Consider the following 18,263-nt stretch of genomic DNA (forward strand, 5'->3'; position numbering starts at 1 on the left):
ATTTATGGTCTTTATTCCTTTTTCTATTCTCAGTCCTGTAATAGTTCTCTCTTTCCTCTATGTTTCCAATGCTCTACTAAGAGTTTCTGCCATTATTGTGTATAGAAATGGCGACACAGGGCAACCTTGCCTGAGGCCTCTTGTGCTTTGAAAAAATTCACTAGGTCTTCCATTGATAAGGGGGGCTATCCAGGGATTGGATATGCATTCTTCTATCACTTCTATTATTTCTTTTGAGAAGCCCAATTTTTGAAGTACTGCTAGTAGATATGAGTGGTTGACTCTATCGAAAGTGTTTGCCATATCTAGTTTGATTATCATACTTTTTTCTTGCTTTAAGATACTGGAGTGGACAACTTCCTGAACTATGATGAAATTGTCAATGATTTGTCTGTTTGGGACAAACCCTCCTTGGTTTTCTGAGATGATTAAGTGCAACACTTTATTTATTTTGTTTGCCACAATTTTTGTTATTATCTTATATGAGGAATTGCACAGATAAATGGGCCGGAACCTATTGAAGGTGGATGGATTTGCTTCATTTGGAACCAGAGCAAGATAGGAAGATCGTGTGTGGCCTCCCATTTTTTTTAAACATTCTTTCCCATTCTTAAGAAGTCCTTTCTGATTGTATACCAATGATTTCTGTAGAAGGCTATTGTGAATCTGTCTGGCCTGGGCGCTTTGTCCGGATGCAGGCTCCAAATGGCCTCCACAATTTCTTCTTCTGTGAGGTCCTTACACATGTCTTTGTTTTGTTCTTTTTTTATTTTCTTCTTTGTATGCTGCAAAATTTCTTCATATTCAGCCATTTCCTCTGTTGCTGACATTAAGTTTTTGAAGTGCTGGTGGGCTACTTTTTTTATTTCTTCCACTCATTTGATTTCTTGATTTTCCACTTGTATTTTTTCTATCTAGTTTCTAGCTCTTATGATTTTCATACTGTTATGAAAAAAGGACGTACTCTTATCCCCTGCCTTGAGCTAGAGGGCTCTAGATTTTAGTCTTGCCTCTTCCTCCTCTTTCCTGTTTTCCCTATATATCTCCCAAAAAATTTCTTTCTCTTTAAGGTAGTCTTGCTTGCTTTCTTCTTTACATTATTTTTCAGCCTGCATGCTGTCCATTTTCTGTTGTAGCTCTTTTTTCTTTTCCTTTTTTTTTTCATTTAACCTTGCCCATTCCTTTAGCTTGGTTCTTACACTTTTTAGTTTTGTCTCCCATATGTATTATGGTGAATCTGATATTCTTGGTGCCCATGCTGCTTTAACTAATTCGCTGATTTCTGTGCTGCTGTCCCAAATTGAGCTATACCTGAACGGGAGTGGGCCTTGGTTTTCCATTTTGCCCATTACTATTACAACTGGCTTATGATCAGAAGCTATGGTGTGAATGATTTTGGATTTGATAGAGCTGTACAGTGCTGCTATGTTGTCTTGAATCAGGATTCTATCCAATCTTTCTTTTATGTTACTTTTTCCCTCTCTCTTGTTATTCCAGGTATATTTTCCATTGTTTGGAGGTATATCCAGAAGGCTATATTGTTCCATTATCTCTTCTAAAGAGTTCCTGGATGGGTTCGCTTGAAAGTTTCCTCCAAACTTTTCCTCTATACTTCTAACCAGATTTAAATCTCCTCCTAATATTATTTTTCCAGCTTGTGTTTCTTGTAATACTTCTTTTATTGTTGCCCAACACTGTTCTTTCTCCTTATAGTGGTTGGTGGCATATATATTTATCACCCTATATTTCTCTTCTGTGTTGATCCTCCTAAGGTCCATTAAGATCTAGTGCTGCCCTATTTTTTACCCATTAATTCCCACCTTCTTTTTTTCCAAATTGTGCATATGCCTCCTGATGCTCCAGTTGCCTGGATTGCTTCCCCTTCATATTACCTGAACTTTTTTTTAAGATTTTCCGATTCTTGATTGTTTACTTTTGTCTCCTGGATCATAAGGATATTTGGGTTCTCTTTTGTCAAAATATCTCTTGTTGCATTTTCCTTAACAGATGAGCCCATTCCTCTGCAATTCCAGGAGACTATTATCATTATTTACTTGTTGGGTGGTGCATGGCTCCTTTCCCCTTATGCTAGCTTTTCTCCATATTTCCTGTACTTTTCCCTAGATAAGTGTCCATGGGCTGTTGAGTTACTAGGGCCATTTCTTTTGCTGTTGCTTCATCCCTTACTTCTTTATTTGTCTTTCTTCTAATTTTTTTTTGGTTTTCTGCATTTGGGAATGTTTCTTTAGCATGTTTTCTGGTTAATATCCTATCTACTAGGGGGGAAGAGGTGAATTGAATCTCTGGGGGAGAGGGGGGGCCACTGGGTGATTGGAGAGCGCAGGGTTCTAGATCTCGATCTAGATCTAGCTTTGTCTCCAGGAGATGGGGGATCTGATGTGAGCAGAGGATTAAAGGGATTTCAGATAGCTAAGTTTGCTTTTGGCGAGAGGGAGAGGGCTTCAACAGATTGTGAGTGTTGAGAGGAGAGCTAGACTGGTTGTTTGTTGGCTATCTTTTTTTGTTTGACCTGTTCCCATTTATTTTCTGGATCTTCAGTCTTTTCACTTTCATTTTCTCTATTTTTTGTACATCTATTAGCAAAATGACTGTATTCATGACATACCTTACATTTGAAGGGGATTTTCTCATAGTCCAGTTGTTGTATGTGCGTCCACTGATCCAATTTTATTTTGATAGCTTCAGGGAGGCCTTTGCCTAGATCCACTTCCACACAGATTCGGGCGCATGCATGCATGTTTTCTTTAGGCTCACATCTGTCTATGTATTTCCCAACTGCATTTCCTATTGCTTTGACTGAATCATCTCCCTAACAGTGGAGAGGCAGATGTGACAATCTTACCCATACTGGAACAACATTTGGGACGTCCATTTCTGGGTCAAAGTCCGGTGTCCATTTATTCAGATATAGTCCCCTTGTATCCATAAAATATGGATCATTCCTGAATATCAGATCTCGGTCCTCTTTGGTTTCAAAGTGGAAGGTATAGTAACCTCTACCACAGAATCTGATTGAGATCTTCCTAGATATTGCTGCAGCCCAGTTTCTTTCTACCCACTTTTGCACAGTCTTGGGTGATGGCCACAACCCAGTAAACTGCCCTACTAACCCTCGTTTTGCCAGGGAGAGTGCTGCTTTTCTTGGGAGTGCTAGGGGGAGAGATATTTCTGGTATTTCTTCCATTTTTTTAACAAACTTTGAAACTGATGGTCTGTTCTTTGCTGGGCCCATTGCAGAGATTAGGGAAGCAAAGGCTTTTTCTGTTACTTCAGATTCTTGCTGGTGATCTGTGCGATGATGATCTTCCTCTTCCGGTGGATCCATATTGCTCAAACCCCAGCAGTAAGAGGCCGCTGAGGGCCAATACGATCTGGGGCAGTATCTGCCTGCCGAAAACTGCAACTGCGATCTCGCCTTCCTCTTTCTGCCGTTCTGACCTCAGCAGCAAGGGCCACTGAGGCGCAACAAATGTTGCTTCGCGCTGGGAGCTGCAGCAGCAGCTAGGGCTGCATGCTATCCTCAGCTGCTCTCCTCGCCATCTTGGCAACTCTTTTGAGGGGTCTTTGTTAAGTGTCTTAGGTATTGGAATTCATCATTTGAAGATTCTATAAGAAGAGAAGAATTATTGTGGGTTTTCCTCTCAAGAGGAGAGGTTTTGGCCCTGGTTGATTGCCTACATCTTGTGTCCCCTTGTTTTATTGTTTTTTATGATTTGGTAGTTGTCTGATGATAAGAACACTAAATATAATCAAGAGAAAGAATAAGTTGATTAAGTTAAGTAAAATTACATCACAAGCAGTTAACAAAGTAGGAGAAATCATCTAATATAGATGCCCTAGATTTCTCAACATCTTGACACTTAACTTGGCTCCTAGAAGTAATTGCAATTCGGTCTAGCTATAGTATATTGATGCCCTAATCTTTCACATGTGTGGAAGGAATTTGCCCTAAAACTATCCCAAAAAAAATAGTTTTCTTCCTCCTTTTATTCTCTATCCTTCGTTGGTTATACTTATGCTTCTTGTGCTTCAACGAATTTGATGGATGCCTTCAAAAAGAGGTCAAACACCTTATATATATAGGCTTCATGTCACTTTGTAGGGAAACCTGTCACTACTTGTAGGCTGACTTGATTGACTGCAAGCCAACTTGTCTTGGAGGGAGAATTTGACTCAATCTTGACTCAAATAAATTCTCTTGACTAGATACAAGATGCCCAAATGGGTCTTAAGCATATTACAATGAATCTTTTGACTTAATGACAAAACCTAGAAGCACTCAATCGGTGCTTGACCTACAAATAAAATAGTCTTGAGCATGAAACCCATGCTACAAAAATAATATATATATATATATATATATATATTAATTTATTTTTATCGAATGCATAAGATTATGATTACATTAGACATTATGAAGACTGAACCTAGCTACACATTTCAACACTCCTTCTTAACTAGGGAGGTATTCATAATTCATGCAAGGTACTTGGACATTATCATAATGAAGAACTCAATGATGGGGAGACAATGACTTATAGAGACCTTCATCGTTTTATCTCAAGGCACATACCCCATCCAGATGTTCAAGGTATGTTCTTCTAGGAACATTCCCATCTTAGATTAACACATCCTCATGGAATTTCCTCTTAAACTACCCTTACATATTGGATGCCATACCTCATCCTCAAAGAGTATCAGAATCAATCTGAGATGCTTACTCAATCCTCCATTATTTCTTCATATCATGAAGACAAGAATGATGTGTCTATCTCTCCCTCTCAATCAGGGAGGATCTACTCATTCCTATAAAGGAATATACCCAAGCTCCCTCTTAACACTCCCTCTTAACTAGGGAGGTATTCATAATTCATGCAAGGTACTTGGACATTATCATAATGAAGAACTCAATGATGGGGAGACAATGACTTATAGAGACCTTCATCGTTTTATCTCAAGGCACATACCCCATCCAGATGTTCAAGGTATGTCCTTCTAGGAACATTCCCATCTTAGATTAACACATCCTCATGGAATTTCCTCTTCAACTACCCTTACATATTGGATGCCATACCTCATCCTCAAAGAGTATCAGAATCAATTTGAGATGCTTACCCAATCCTCCATTATTTCTTCATATCACGAAGACAAGAATGTTGTGTCTACCTCTCACTCTCAATCAGGGAGGATTTACTCATTCCTATAAAGGAATATACCCAAGCTCCCTCTTAACAAGGGACTTGTTACTAATAGCAACTCTCTTTGGTGGAGATCATGGTACTATCAACTACATGTATGGATCCTTATTTCTCCATCATGTCATGACCTTTGACTTCTTCAACATGGAGTTATTTTATTCATAGGGAATTGACCATATTCTCCATTACTTCCCTTTAACAAAACAAAGTGTTGAACCAACAATCATGTCATCCTTCTCTTCATCAGAAAGTGATCTTCTAGTCCACATTTGGATTTCCTTCTTACAACTACCTCTTCCAAGTCATGTTTCTTTGAAGATATTCCATCCAATCTCATGAATACTAGTTGTAGGTGACTTCTACAACCTTCTTCTGGTAGCCCTATTTCAACCCAACTAGATGATTTCCCAAAAATCAAAATGACTATTAAATCAATATTACCTCTTTATGATGGTCTTTCATTGTGACATCTTGTTTTTTGCAACATCAACATCTTTCACATATTATATGAATCTATCTCCAAGATATACATTACCAAGGTTCTCTTTCTCCAACGTACAGACTAGGGTCTTCATACCTTCTTCATGGAGATGTCATAGTTAATCCTTCTTGATATAAGATTTTGATCACTTATCCTTTTTTTACAAACTCTTCTTTTAGCTTTCTTTACACATAACTTCTTTAGGATTGTATGTACACAGTTCCTTTCATCATAGGAACCATAGTTGCTAACAACCTCATATTCTTCATGAGGTCATATTATGTTTATTTCATTTTGTCAATATGTAGAAGAGTTCAAGTCACATTGATTAAATGCCTTCATGCATTATTCTAATGGAAGAGTTGCTTCTTCTTTCATCATTCTTATGAGATAGATCATTTTAGCCCATACTATCGGAAACCATATGATGACATGACTTTATCTATTTATTACCAAATATATACATACCTCTTCCTTCTTTTGGTCATCCAGACTTCCTTTGGTAGCTTCCTCTCCTTGCTTGATTACTTGACATGCTATACAACTTTGTCACCATACCTTCATCCTTCTTAACCAGTGGGTCCCACACAAGGTGTAATATAGACTATCAGAAAGACACTTGCTTCTTCTAAGTAGAGGTGAACCTTCTAATGAATATACCAATGGAAGTTCTTGATGATTCTCATTCTACAAATTCTTCTTCCTAATGATGATGATGTATGATGATCCCTTTATCTTCTTGCTAGATGACTTTCCTCCAACCATATATACTGCTACTTCTGTTGTCCATATATGCTTCCAATGGAGATTCCATGAGCTACTTCTTTTCGGTCATGATAACTGCTACAACCATATAGAATTTTATTTAAGCTATCCTTCGATGCTTCTATAATGATATAATGCATCATTTCCTTCATGAATGCTAACATCTATACGCTAAGTGAAGGAGGTTATTTCAATCATAATAAAGGTTTTTCACTTCTTCCTTTAATTTCTTCTACCTCTTAAGTGTATGGGCTTCATTTATCTCCTTTCTCTTCTTGTTGTCCTTCTTGAGTTTAGAAAAATTCCTTTTTAAATACCCATATTCATTAGACTCATATCATTGGATCTTTGACATATCAATTCCCTTTTGAAACTTCTTTCGAGGCTCAAACTTCCTAAATTTTCCCTTCTTCCTTGTTGATGTTGCATATGCTTGAACTTGTTCATTTGAGCCAACATTGTTCTTCGCCTTTAACCTGCATTCTTCAATCTTTCATAGTGACCAAAAATCAGTGAATGGAGTGGTTTCCTTCTTCCCATATATGCTTAATACAAAGTTCTCCCATTCATTTGGTAGTGTATTGAGCACAATGGTGGTCATCTCAAAATCATACATTACTTCTCCAAGTTCTTGTAGTTGGTCTCTAATTTCAGATACCTTCATGAAATATGAAGTTATCCCTTCATACGTTGAAACTTTCATCTTGTATAATTCATTTCTTAATGATATTATCTCTCCTATAGTGCTTACATAAAATAACTGCACCAATTTGTCATAGATTTCCTTCGTTGTCTTCAACTTTGCAACATAAGGGATGAGGGGATCCTTGATTGACTTTATGAGGATCCTTTGTGCCCTTATTTCTCCTTTCATGTATTTTGATAGTGATTGTGCTTGATCTTGAGATGGTTTGGTGATGAAGCCCTTTACATATTCAATGATTTCATTTTCTGTGAGAATTAAATCAATTCTCTTCTTCCATCCAAGGTAGTTTGAGGACCCAACCAATTTATTGTTCTCATTGCAAAATGAAGTCTTTTGGTTTGTAGATTGAGACATAAAAATATAAAATACTTACTTTTCAAGTGAATATGCTCCTTTGATGATGATATCTTCAACTTGATGCCTTCTTCATGATGTAGATAATTGAAGATGTCTTCTTGATGATGATTGCTTCTACTAATCCTTTGATGTTGATAATAGAAGATGCCTTCTTTGATGATTAATTGATGATATTCTTCAAGGATGCTAGATATGTGATCCTTTATTCAATGTGAGGGAGATCACTTTGATGATGAACTCCTCTTTCTTGCTTAATTTGGTTTATGATTGTAGAGTGTATAAGATTTCCAAGAAGGCTTCAAGTGTGGCAAGACATTCTAGAATGGAGGCGGGGTCTTTTGAGGTCTTCTTCTTCTTTTTGAGATAATGTGATCCTTGTACTTGGGATGTGATGTGTACTCCTCCTTGATGCTTGATGCTTGATGCTTTTGATGCTCCCTGTATTCCTTGGTGATTTGATGTCCTTGAAGCCTCTTAGTCCTCCTTGACTATCTCCTTGTGCTCAACCCTTGTGCATTCTTATTTAATTGGATGATATTATTTAAGCTGTCTCTCCTTGTTGTAGTCACCTTAGCTCTGATACCATGTTGAGAAATCTAGGGGCAGTTGGATTAGGTGATTTCTCTTACTTTGATAATTGTTTGTGATGTATTTTTACTTAACTTGATTATCTTCTTCTTTCACTTGATTATTATTATATTCTTATCATACAAGAGGATACAAGATATGAGCTATAAGCTAGGGCCAAAACCTCTCCTCTTGAGAGGAAGGCCCAAAAGAATTATTCTCGTCTTATAGAATGTTCAAATGACAAATTATAAGGCCTATGACCCAAGACAAAGACCTCTCCTAGACAAGTAAAACCTCTTCTTTTGATGAGCTTCACTTCCATAAAGTCAACACTAATCAAACTTGATCCAATCCTTCAGATTTCAACTTCTACTCATAATTTTGGATTGTTGCTTTAGGATTGTAGTTTTCGACCTCTAATGTGAGAGTTTTGATGGTGAAATTTGCCTTCTAACTTCTTCGCATGGATAGTCTTCACTTCTTTAACTACCCAATTTGTAAACTTAAGGTTTCTTGACACTTAACTCGGCTCCTAGAAGTAACTGCACTTTGGCCTAGCTATCGTATATTTATACCCTATTCTTTTGCACATGTGGAAGGAATTAGCCCTAAAACAATCCCTAAAAATTCAGTTTTCTTCCTCCTTTTATTCTCTCTCCTTCATTGGTTATCCTTGTGCTTCTTGTGCTTTAATGAACTTGATTAATGCCTTCAAAAAGAGGTCGAACACCCTATATATATAGGCTTCATGTCACTACTTGTAGGTCGACTTATCATTGCTTGTATGCTGACTTGTTTGATTGCAGGCAGACTCATCTTGGAGGGAGACTTGGACTCAATTTTGACTCAAATAAATTCGCTTGACTAGATACAAGATGCCCAAATGGGTCTTATACATATTACAATGACTCTTTTGGCTTCTTGACTTAATGAAAAAAACCTAGAAACACTCGATGGGTGCTTGACCTACAAATAAAATCATCTTGAGCATGAAACCCATGCTACAATAACGTAGTTATACATTTCAACACTGGTGGAGTTTTCCCGTAAGGTTCAAAGGGCGCACAAGAGTTGGAGCGCAGGATGAAATATGCACATGATGACGTTAGCATGATGTGGCAGTACGGACGAGAGGACACGTGGAAGGCATATTCATCATTTTTAGGTGGCCTAGTGGACTGAATCTGGGTGACACGTGTGACCACTCGTGAGGTGCCATGTGGGGTTATTGACGTAAGCATGATGTCTTCCTAGAGACTTTATTTCAGAAGTTTTTTAAGGTGCAACAAGGTGAAGCCCCAAGCTGACTAGGCATAGAGATGGCATGGAGCACAACTCGTCCACATTAGTTTTTTACTTTCCATGTGAGTTTAACAGTGAGTGTAGTGGTGGTTCCCACTGGGATGTTTCATCCCGAAGGCTTGATCCCGGAAGGTTTCAAAAGAGCACAGAGAGGGAGAAGATGGTTGAATGGGTGGAAGGACACGGAGGCAATGTAGTGGCAACTGCAGCAAAGCACAAGGCTAATGAAAAAGGCATCGAGCAGACCCACACAACATGTAAGCCCAAAAGGCTCTCCCCAAAGGAAAAACAAAGGCACGCTAAGAAATTAACTAGGATAACGAAAATGAGAGACAAATATTCTGTCGATTGTTGATGATTCTATCAAATAATGAAAGGCGCTCCCAAGACTTGGTTTTGCGGAGGTTTCACATGTTAGGCGACCATGGCCCTTTGGGATTATTTCAATAAAAAATGCATCGAGACAGGAAGGTTGAGGGCTAAAGTAAAGCCCAGGACGAGGTTTTGTGTTGTTGTATGACTAAGGGTGAAAAAAGTTAATACATTGTGATTAAGCCCTTAGGGATATACTGTAAAGAGGCAGTCCAAGAGTCTGTTGTGTGATGGTTCATGTGTTATTGTGATCGTAGGCCGTCAGGCTAATTCCAATAAAAAGGGTTAAGGATTGTATGTTTAGCGTCCAAGGACATGATTTGGTCGGTAGTTGTGTTTGTGCTATATTTGTCAGTGCACCATATGTAGTGTTGTGCCACAATTATGGTTAATGACATTAAATGTGTCGACAATGAAATTTTAAAGAATTGGTGGCAATCACATAAGCAACATTAATGGGCAAATTTTGAGGCTAGAGATTTTTTTTATAAGAAGATCACGATTTACAAAGTAAATTAATGAAGGCTAAATCAAACAGAGACAAGCCACTCCTAAGTGTCCCTCACTCCCAACATAATTTAATGGAAAACATTAGTGAACTTCACAAGTTGACTGAGATTTAATTCTCAGTATGGGAAACACTTAGGCAACCATTCTATGATTAATGTTTCTATAGTGTCAAAGTAGTTCGATGCTTGTTAGGCAGCCATTCTATGATTAATGTTTCTATAGTATCAAAGTAGTTCGATGTAACAAGCAGCATGGAGAACCTTGTTATAGTTCATGTTGGACACCTAATCCTCTAAGGGTTGGTGTAAAAGTTGAATAGTTTAAGGAAGTCCAAGAGACCTTGGAATATGAAACCAAGGGTCATATGAATGTAATATAAATGTATATCTCTGTCAATAAAAATGCAATTCATTGATTTATCATTCACATTCTGTTCACATTCCATGTATGTCTGACATAGTATCAGAGCTGCAGGCGTATTCTTGCCCTGCATAATTACTGTGAGCCTAATTTTACATATCTGTTGGTTTGCCATTTTACAGTTCATTAGAACTGTCCTTCTGTAGTTTTGCCACACTTAACAATTTTCTGGGTTTCTTTGTATTATGAAATCTGCACGTCTTGATTTAGCGTTTTTCTGTCCACCAAGTATACTGATTCTCTGGGTTAAGCACTCTCCTCGAATCTGTAGATTTATCACTGTGTGTTGGTGCCTCCACACAGGATAGAACTGGTGCGTCATTAGATGATGGTTGTGTTGAATGGTATGTTGTTTTCAACTGACTGGTGTTAACTTGTACCCGAGATATAACATATTGTGGGTCTGGTTATAACGTATATCCACCAGTTCTGTTTGTATTGAAACAAATTGCCCGACTCTCGGTTACCAACCCGCCATACCATACTCTGCTCCTGCTTATAACGTATACTCTGACATACATATAACTCCTATGTTATATCGTAACTCCTCCTCACAGTTAATACTCCTGCCTTCGTTATATAACACTCTCGCCTCTAGTCAATATACATTTAAAAATTTGCTGCCTGGAGACATTGAACCTCCCTCCATTATGTTGAGCGCATTGATATCGACCCCCCTTTGTCTCATATTATGCGCCCAACTGTATATTGACTCATGAACGTAGCCCAAATCCTGCTCCCTTTGACTGTATATTGCCCCACAATACACCATGATGCGCTTGAATGTGTTTGAATGCGTGATTGTCTCAGCGTGCTGAGGATTGCGTGTTTTGTGGTTTGTCTCGGCCGCTCAAATATTCCTAGGCTCTGCAATTGGCGTTGAAAGTGGCGTCCCACACCTCCGGGCTGGTCTCCAGTATCGTTGCACAGGTAGAGTCAATGATCCCTACATTATTGACTACTATGTGAACTACTCTGAAAACTTCCTCCACCTTGTCGAATAGTCGGGCCACATCCCCAGAGATTGAAACATTAGATCTCATAGCAATGGCTGCCATGTGACCATGGGATTAATTGATAGCAGAGGCGATCTGTTCTACTTTGTCTGCGTCGTTTAGGTAGTTGACCACAACATTGGCACCGTCGACAACCAGGTGAAGGGAAATCTTGGCTCCCATTTGTTGCTCGTGTGGCTCACATACGCTGCAAATTGTATGCATGTGTCCCCAACTGAGAATCACGTCCTCGGGTTAGAAAGGTGTTTGTGGAATTTTCGAATATTTAAAGTTCTGGCAAGGCAAAAGCTGCACTGAATGGAAGGAAGTTCGGTGGGAATACTATTGTTGCAATATATTACTTAGAAGACAAATTCTCTATGGGTGAATACGATTGAAGGGAGTGCAACACTTTCTATGTTCGTTGCATATTAATTTATTACGCCGTAAGGCGTTCTTATGTGAAAACAACTCCTTTGTTGCCCTCGTGTCCTCTGTTTGCGCCGTTCGATTTCATGTTAGACGATTAGATTCTGATAGGCCGTTGATTTGAATTGCAAACCGCTTTAACTAAGTGGCAACGGATCGACCTTGGTTAGTGGGGCATGAATCCAACCGCCTTCATGCACAAAATTTCGTTATAAGTGGCCGCAGTATTCGACAACTGTTCCATTCTGCTGCGCTGCTGGCCGCAGTTTTCGACAACTATTCCATTTTGCTGCGCCGCTGTTAGCTTAAATCAAATTCTGGTGCGCCCCCGTTAGTTTAAATCAAATTCTAGTGAGACGAATCCCATAACAACGAGCGATGGGACGGACCCTGCTCACTGAGCATGGTTGGTCTTCCAACACTGCAGAGTGGATGGAACCAAAGAATATACGAGGGATTTCAATTCCAATCCGGATGTTCACAGAGTGTGGCAGACTGTGGAAAATGTATCAAGAACAATATTATTGAATTCTTATTTTGGCAAACTCATCGAACCCCAGGGGTGATGCCCTGCAACCGATCCTTTGCTTCCAACTGTGGTTCTAAATTCCTCCACAACCTTCCGTGCATATGACGGTCACCCATCGCAGCAAGAATGGCTCTTTTCTATGCCGAATATCAGAATTATGGACCAAGGGCCAAGTTCTCTCGAAAAGCTATTGGCACCCTGGGGGAAGACATTCTCTGCTCTCGCTGTACAAAGGTAGTGAGAAAGAAGGCCTATGTTTTGTTGAATAATAATAGTTATTGTCAAGTTTTTCTGTTTGTCTCCCCTTAACTGTTTTTAAGATTGGATAAATTACACAATTTTGGTAAAATAGCTATTTTAATTGGTTAAATTACTTCGCAACCTATAGTTATGGTTATTTATGAATTTAGTTTAGCATGGTAATTGTTTGAATTCCACCCTTCGCTGGAAAGTTCATTCGACAACTTTCATATTCTCTCTCCTTACTAGCATTGTAAACTGACTGCATGTGCATTGGCTTTGCCCTCGGTGGGCACTTTGTGATTGACCCCTCTTGTGCTAATTTTCCTACTCAAGAAGACCCCTTTCACCCCTTGCAGCTTGTTGTATGCAATTTTTCCTATCTATCTTGTGAAAGCATCACTTTTAAGGCAAAAAATGTTAATGCTGGCACGGTTGAGAAAGGGCAGTGCACAGGAAGGGGCTGTGCTGATAAACTTTGCTAGGTGCTAGGGATTGGCTTGACTCAACGACTTGCAAAGTTTCTCCCATTAGCATTTAATAAACTGCTGTAACTTGTGGTAGACAGGCATTATGGTAATGAGCTTCCCTTCTTTGATTCTGTATAAACTCGTATTTTCAAGGATTTTCTTTTCTCCTGGTTAACGATAAATTATTCCTCAGGTCAATGGAATTGTGGTTCAATGGGCAGGGAAGTGGCTTCTCGAGAAACCCACCAGGGTACCAGTTCGTCTATGCAAGCAGGTCACTATGAGGTTTGCCCCTCATCGCTTTCAGGAAGTTGAAAAAACCTGTTACTCACTGAGCTGGGATTTTTGTTTTTGAAAGTGTTTCTTAATCAAGAGAAGCATTACAATATGTCCAAAGAGGTTGGGCACCACAAACAGCAGCAACACAATCCTGAAGGGGTGAACCATTGAACGGAGGTTCATCTAAGCAGCTGCCACAAGGGGTATTCTTCTGGGAAAATCACCCAAGAATTGCACCTAGCCCTATCCCCTTATCCATGCCTCCAGGGAAATGAAACCTTGATGGGTGACCTGACATGCCACCATCTTCGCCTTTACTGAACCATAACCCCATTGATAGGCCTGGACTTTTTGTCTGTTTTTTCATGGTAAAACATTTTGCTCAAGTATAGAAATATGATACAATACCCATACCTTAGCCTTATGTGGGGACTTTGGAATGATGTTATTCTTCTCAGTTCGATCAATTTCATCCAGCTTTTCTCCTATAACGAGATTCTCAAGGAGTTGTGACACCAAATCCCCTGCATGATCATGTCTTGCACCATCTGATGAAGAAATTTTTTCACCTTCCTCGTCCTTTTCCTTATCATCAGCAGATGAAGCCTTTGAACCCTGCTTGCTCTTCTCCTTATCAATAACACATAAAAACTTTACACCTTCCTTGTCCTTTGCATCCTCAAGTCTTCCACCACTGGCAACGGGCTCTAGAAGATTAATCACAAAACCTGCACCTGTAATGTTGCCCTTACCATTCCGGCACGTTTTTCCCCTGGCTTTCTTCACTTTACCACCCTTTTTGATTGCACGTTTCTTCTTGAACCGTGGACTGATACGCTTGATCTTGGGATTATTTTCAAGACCTGGCATGAATTCGTCCGGTCCCTGGAAAATCAGCTTAGCATCATGAATGCCAGAACGTTTCATGTCAACCTTGGAGTTGACATTCAAACTAACATTTGCCGCTTTTGAGATAAGCTTGGCAGACCTCCTTGGTGGCTCTTCTGTTCAAGAAAGACAAGACCATGCAAGACTTAATAACGTATATAAAGTACTCTAGGTCTGATCCATAAGATTTCAAAAGATAATCCCTGCAAGTTATCAGAATCCCTTCCCCCGACTCACAAAAACAGATACCTATCGGCTTCTATTAGTTTATGTTCTTGTCACATAAAATCTATGCTTGAGTTTATATTTCAAATCATTCTACACTTTTCGGTGTGGGTATTGGCCACCTCCAAATTTTTACAAAGGAATTTTATTTGTAGTTATTTACATACCTTATAACATGTCCTGAAAAAAATTCAAACATAAACACGGTTTTCAATTTCATTTTGCATCAGTGATATACAATACATGCCTTCACCTCTTAGTTGGGGTTTAAGGTTCTTTAAGTTATTATGTTTTGGATACCAATCAATATTGGAGTCTTTCAAATTGTTTAATTAATAAGTTATCATGTTTGGATACCAATCAATGATTTCTTAACGCTTGGGATTTATGTACCCAAGTTTTGTTTAATTAATTAAGTTATTATATTTTGGATATCAATCAATCTTGAAATCTTTCAAATTGTTTAATTAATTATCATGTTTGAATACCAATCAATCTTGAAATCTTTCAAATCACTGTAAGACGATAATGATATTTCTTATTATTTTTATGCTACATCGTTTTTATAATTTTTATACATCGTTTTTATAGTTTTTATATGATTGCGAAATTTAGCTCAATATGGTGCGGACTATTAAACATTTTACATTTTAAACTTTCATGAAATAGTGAATGGCTTTTTCTTATTAATCTTACGCTACATCGTTTTTATATGATTGCGAAATTTAGCTCAATATGGTGCGGACTATTAAACATTTTACATTTTAAACTTTCATGAAATAGTGAATGGCTTTTTGCAAATGGGGTACCTGAGTACATTTTTGTGATAAGTTGACACATTCTTATTAAAAAATATTTTATTTAATCAAGTTTTTGGGTTAAATATGTTTAAATGATGAATGGAGTAAGATTGACATGTAATGCTCTGGTAAATAATTGATTATTTTACCTTAATTACATTATGGAGGTGGTTATCATTAAAGAGAATTAGTTTAGAAATTTAATACTTTGGTAAATAATTGATTATTTTACCTTAATCACATTATGGAGGTGGTTAACATTAAAGAGAATTAGTACATTATTTACAAAGCGTCTCTCTCTCCCAACAAAAGAGGAAGAATTTAATTTTGATTAATAGTTTTCCCTTCAGAATGTCAATTTAATAGTTTAGTTTTCCCTTCAGAATGTCAATTGTTTTGTAAATAATTGATTATTTTACCTTAATTACATTATGGAGGTGGTTATCATTAAAGAGAATTAGTTTAGAAATTTAATACTTTGGTAAATAATTGATTATTTTACCTTAATCACATTATGGAGGTGATTAACATTAAAGAGAATTAGTACATTATTTACAAAGCGTCTCTCTCTCCCAACAAAAGACGAAGAATTTTGATTATCAGCCTAATCACATTAAGAAAATAGTTTTCCCTTCAGAATGTCAATTTAATAGTTTAGTTTTCCCTTCAATGTCAATTGTTTTGTAAATAATTGATTCTTTTACCTTAATTACATTATGGAGGTGGTTATCATTAAAGAGAATTAGTTTAGAAATTTAATACTTTGGTAAATAATTGATTATTTTACGTTAATCACATTATGGAGGTAGTTAACATTAAAGAGAATTAGTACATTATTTACAAAGCGTCTCTCTCTCCCAACACAAAAGACGAAGAATTTAATTTTGATTATCAACCTAATCACATTAAGAAAATAGGTTTTTCTGATAGTTTAGTAACAACGTGTATACAAATTCTCTTTTCTATTAAAATTCAAACACCATCGCACTCTATAAAATTCCACCAAAAATATTCATGTTTATCAAAAATTTAGTTGGATGTCATAGATTATTTTCAATGAACATAACACTTTGAATCCTCGTGGTAGGGACATGAATTCAAATGATTTATCAGGAAGTATTCGTCCATCTTTGAGTAATCTTACAAAACTCTACTGGTTCCACCCCTAGTTAAAATGCTTCAGTTGGATGTCATAGATTATTTTCAATGAACATAACACTTTGAATCCTCGTTGATTTTGGTAGGGACATGAATTCAAATGATTTATTAGGAAGTATTCGTCCATCTTTGAGTAATCTTACAAAACTCTACTAGTTCCACCCCCAGTTAAAATGCCACTCAGTTCCTGCTGTGTTATCTCTTTTAAGTCATTCTCTTTCCTCTCCATTTTCAATTACAAGCCCACCTTCAATCGCATAAAACACTCATACTCTTTTAGTCAATGTACACCTGATTCAATAACCCACAACTTCAACCCCTTTCAGATCACCTTCAAAAACCTGGGTATTTCTCAGTTGATATATGCACAACACAAAAACAACATTCTCAAGGATGTGGGTAAGCAAACTCTGTCAATGGCATCCATGCTCTTGTTCACCTTTCTGATTCAGCAAGTGCAGTTGACACCATCTTTAGCAATTACCCAAATCCTGAACTCAGACTTTCAATCCAACATGGCCTCAAAAGAGCCAGAAGCAATAAAAGTCCCAGACCTTCAGCTACCCAACAACTTCACCAATGTTATTGACATAGCCAGGGTCTTATCTCCAGCCCAAGCAGTGAAGATTTCACAAGAGTTGCAGGCTTTGGAAGACAAGTTAGAGTGGAAAACGAGAATCCTTACAAGGTCTGGGCCATCCCCATCTCCTTCAGATAAATCCTTCAGGGACCTATGGTGCCCTGATGATAGGATTGTGACTATAGTAGAGGACATCTCTTCCCCAAACATCTTGAATTTTGGCATAGGATTAACAGTGGGTTCCAGGCTTCCTCGTCAATTCTTCGGTGGGCGGCAGTCCAGGTATGGGAATCAGTTTTTTGTATCGAAAGAGGGCTATCAGGCAGCCCTTTTGAATACAATTGATGCCATCAAGCAATGCATTGTTAGGGAAGACGGATGCAATAACGTGCCTGGTTTGACAGATGACCTGTACTTTTTAACTCTTGCGACATCCATTGTTGGGGGTTGTGTGTTTAGGTTTGCTGCCCGGCTTAGCCCTCAGGGCAGAGTGGAGGGTTCATGGCAGTGGGTTGTTCTTCTTTCTCCTCTATGGCTATTGTTATTTGCTTCGTTTGGGATACTTCCAATTGTACACCCATCTTTGGAAAATCACCTATTGAGAAAAAATGATTTAACTCTGATATAAAAGTCTGGGAATTTTTTATTTTGCAGAAGTTCAGGGCTCAAATGCAACTCATGTTTATTAGTATCCTTAGGAGGGTTGCAATGGCTGCTTATAATTTTTTTCAATGTAGCCTTATGTTAAGGGTTGTCCCTATGGCATAACCTGTCTCTCTTATATGGGACTATTAATCCACTGTTTGCATCGAAGGAAATGGGGATATAACACTGGGAGTGATCATGCAGGACTGCATCGATTAATGGGTCTCCTTCACATATCCACCATGATTTGTAGTGAGATGGAATTGGTTCTCATTGCTGTAATTGACTCTGTGTTTCTCTCGCCAAAACAATACTGTAATTAG

General features: G+C 38.1%; 1 protein-coding gene across 1 annotated transcript; it reads left to right on the top strand.

Annotated features, from left to right (window-relative positions):
- Positions 1 to 17,230: 17,230 nt before the first annotated feature.
- Positions 17,231 to 17,923, top strand: LOC149159762 (thylakoid lumenal 15.0 kDa protein 2, chloroplastic-like). The gene has a single exon (XM_089434418.1). The coding sequence runs from the start codon at positions 17,231 to 17,233 to the stop codon at positions 17,921 to 17,923; it is 693 nt and encodes a 230-aa protein (XP_089290544.1).
- The last annotated feature ends 340 nt before the right edge of the window (positions 17,924 to 18,263 follow it).

This window comes from Pinus tabuliformis, chromosome 5_2, assembly GCF_031772625.1.
Source record: "Pinus tabuliformis cultivar Carrire ecotype Pingquan chromosome 5_2, CPIR1, whole genome shotgun sequence".
Taxonomy (NCBI): domain Eukaryota; kingdom Viridiplantae; phylum Streptophyta; class Pinopsida; order Pinales; family Pinaceae; genus Pinus; species Pinus tabuliformis.